The sequence below is a fragment of the Rhagoletis pomonella genome, unplaced genomic scaffold (assembly GCF_013731165.1).
Source record: "Rhagoletis pomonella isolate Grant_MI unplaced genomic scaffold, Rhpom_1.0 Rhpom_scaffold_00001, whole genome shotgun sequence".
NCBI lineage: Eukaryota > Metazoa > Arthropoda > Insecta > Diptera > Tephritidae > Rhagoletis > Rhagoletis pomonella.
In genome coordinates this window covers 28,458,099-28,460,934 of record NW_023458555.1, presented here as the reverse complement: position 1 = coordinate 28,460,934, position 2,836 = coordinate 28,458,099, and the positions used below count along the sequence as shown (strand labels likewise).

The 2,836-nt window shown below is 38.1% G+C and overlaps 4 protein-coding genes across 7 annotated transcripts in view; 2 read left to right on the top strand and 2 right to left on the bottom strand.

The window, feature by feature from the left end:
* The window catches only part of LOC118742042 (zinc finger protein 569-like), a 4,145-nt gene extending 2,965 nt beyond the window's left edge, over positions 1 to 1,180 (bottom strand). Inside the window, exons 1-3 of one of the 2 annotated variants that reach the window (XM_036474018.1) lie at positions 880 to 1,180; positions 353 to 817; positions 23 to 299 (exon numbers count right to left, since the gene is read on the bottom strand). In XM_036474018.1, coding sequence (XP_036329911.1) covers positions 23 to 299; positions 353 to 817; positions 880 to 1,047 — 910 coding nt within the window. In that variant the 5' untranslated portion in view covers positions 1,048 to 1,180. The remainder of the gene's footprint in view (positions 1 to 22; positions 300 to 352; positions 818 to 879) is intronic. The other variant, XM_036474012.1, reaches the window with a different exon arrangement.
* Positions 1 to 2,836, top strand: part of LOC118741984 (ribosome-binding protein 1) — a 50,716-nt gene that overhangs the window by 12,845 nt on the left and 35,035 nt on the right. The window lies entirely within an intron of this gene.
* LOC118742095 lies at positions 1,397 to 2,050 on the top strand. Its single transcript, XM_036474061.1, has 2 exons — positions 1,397 to 1,778; positions 1,857 to 2,050. Exons 1-2 carry the CDS (start codon positions 1,634 to 1,636, stop codon positions 1,913 to 1,915), a joined length of 204 nt encoding a protein of 67 aa, XP_036329954.1. The 5' UTR covers positions 1,397 to 1,633; the 3' UTR covers positions 1,916 to 2,050.
* On the bottom strand, positions 1,922 to 2,800 carry LOC118743316 (RRP15-like protein; the record flags this gene model as incomplete). The annotated part of the gene is made up of 1 exon (XM_036475947.1): positions 1,922 to 2,800. A coding segment is annotated over one exon (777 nt), but the record flags the coding sequence as incomplete, so codon positions are not given.

The following is a 2,836-nucleotide window of genomic DNA, read 5'->3' as shown; positions in this document are numbered from 1 at the left end:
AGCGCGAATGTTGATTTCATATGTTTTCCGCAGAAATCACATTTTCGGGGAGTTGAGGCAGCGGATGTGCTTACAATTACATTACTTGAAATGTTTGTATTGTCGACGGTTATAGGCGAAAACGGTTTTACACAACTCTGGCTATGGTTTCTGTAAGACTCCTCTAACAAAAAAGTGTGACTGCAATTAGCACAAATATATGGTTGCAAAAGACAGTGCACCTTCTCCAAATGTCGTTGAAGGTTGAAGGCTTGTAAGAACACGGCACCACAAGCATCGCATGTGTATTCCTCATCGAGCTAGGAAAGTCCAAATTTAGATTGTGATTTTCATTGAAAACGCGTTTATTTACCTTTTGTTCTTTAGCTATATTTCTTCGCTTTTCTTGTTCAAAAGCTTCAAATCGTCCATCTATCTCGTCTGCTTCCTCATCGACAATGTTTTCGTAGAATTCCACGTTTTCGTAAAATTCCTCACACTTTACTTCTCCTTGTTCAGTCGATATCTCTGCATTCAACTGAGCGCTTGTCGACAATTCATCTTCAACTTCTATTCCCGTTAAATTGATTTCTACAGCTTCTTCGGGGTCTATCTCGAAAATATTGCTGTGAATTTCTAATAATTGTGAATCAGATGTAGTTCCAGGCTCTTTGCTGTTTGCCGCGCAAATATCATCAATAGGCAAAGATTCCTTCCAAGTTGTCATATCTAGAAGTTGTTGTGTGCGTTCACATTTTTCTCGAAACTTAGCAGCTACAAGTAGTTCAGTCGTACACTCTTGGCAAAGAAACTTTGGGAGACCATCGGACTCTGCTACCTACGTGTATTAGTGCTTACACATGGACGTTAACATTATTTAAATCTATTGGTTGCAAATACCTTGATACCACCACAGCGCTCCAGCAGCGTGATGAGATCCGATTGTAAATCCTCGATAATGCCGTTATCGTAAATGTGGACCATCAAATCTTCAAGTTGAAGACAAACACGACAACAGAGTTCTACTTCGGAGCCATCTGTGCTGCCAATATGTGGTTCACAATTCATTCCAAAGTATATTCAAAAGTCCTTTTCGCACTGCGCCAGGATGATGAGATCGTCTACACAAGTTATTTTATTTACGAATCGTGCATGAAGAGTAAAGATGAAACCGCCAGATGTCGTGAAAACTATGTTTGGTAAATGAGGGCGTTGAATTATTGCAAATCAGCGCAATAGTTTATCAGCTGTCAAATTCACGTACGAAGATTAATCGAAATGTACATCGATATTTCTCGATGCATCGAAGGGCATACATCGATGCAAATTACTGCAACTGAGCTAGTTATGTTTCTAACGGAACTTATTGCAGTCATTTAAATTTTTTGGTCAAAGTCACTTCTTTTTTTGAACAATTGAACAACTGGAATGACGGTTCAATGTACCGTAGATGTCAGTTTTCAAAAAACATCGATACATCGACTATTTAAACATTGAGTGAAAAATTTTCGATGCATCGAAGCAAAACATCGATATTTTGAGTATTTTTCATCGATGTTTTTCCGAAATCCCTAACCCACCCTAATCCTCGTACTAGCAACGATTATCATCATGAATTGATGTGCATTCCAGACTCCTGTTTTAAATAAATTTAATGTCATCTGTTGATAACACAAAGGATTGCTTAGCTTGTCGCTTAATAAGCGGCTTTGGTTTAATTGCAATGGGTGCTTACATATTATCACAATCAAAGAATCGCAGAAAAATTGAAATGAATACCATGCGTTTACTTTCAGGAGGTTAGTATGCTGTTGTAATATTTTCCTATGTACGCATTTGACTAAGGAATCACCTACATATGTATTTAATATTTGCAGGCATAATGTTCCTTGGCATAGCGCGACTTTCTAATGCAAGTTTTCTAAAAAGCAAATAAGATACATTTTTGCTTGACAAAAACATTATAATATAAAGTTTTATATTCTTAACATTAGCTTAAGTCAAATAAAAATATTAGATTTTAAAGTTAAATAAAATAATTTTATTAATCTTCGCCGCTATCTTCGCTTGTATCCTTGTTTGATGCGCCACTATTTTCTTCATCATCCTCTTCGTCCCAGTGTTTAATTTTTTTATTTGTCATAAAATCTTCCCTAAGCACACTCCACTCGGATTTCCTTTTGCTTTGTGTACCGGCTGGGGCATTTTGATCACCTTCGTCAGCGCTAGTGTCTTCGTCCTTCAAATTTTCACTCTTTACTGGATTATCCACAGCTTCTGATTTGGCTCGGTTGCCGCTCATGAGTACATCCAAAAATTTCCTCTTATTTATATTATTCAAAACAGCATCCTTTCGACTATCCAATGGCCCTGCCTCCTCCAGCTGCACCTGGATATCCTTTTGTTGAATGCGTACTGCGTTGAAAAGCTGTACAACACCTCGCGTCGCTACTTTGCGTAAGGTGCGTTCACGTTCAATATCTTTCCATGAAGGTTTCACGCGTAATTCTAGTGGTACATTCTTTCGTTGTTTACCTTGTTCTTCTCCCTCCTGTTTTATTGGCTGTTCATCTAATTTCTGCTCGCCCTCAACTTCGAAACCGTAATCCAAAGGTTTTGACTTTGTTTGGTCGGCTGGTTTTACCTTTTTGGCTCGTGACAACACTAGAGTTTTTTTAGTTTTTGGTTTAGAAGTGTTTAGAACCTTTGCTATGCAGTCAGCCCAGCCGGCGTTGCCTTCTGCATCATTTTCAGATGCTTCTTCACCAGATCTCTCTACATCAGAATCGTCTGTGTCTCGTGGTTTTGGAAATGCTATTAAGAAACATATGTATTTTAAAGCAGTTAAACCAAATAA

Bases quoted from the DNA above. Each gene is read 5' to 3' on its own strand.
- LOC118742095 (XM_036474061.1), top strand. From the start codon at position 1,634: ATGTCATCTGTTGATAACACAAAGGATTGCTTAGCTTGTCGCTTAATA. The intron at 1,779-1,856 runs GTTAGTATGCTG...TAATATTTGCAG, and splicing joins CATGCGTTTACTTTCAGGAG to GCATAATGTTCCTTGGCATA.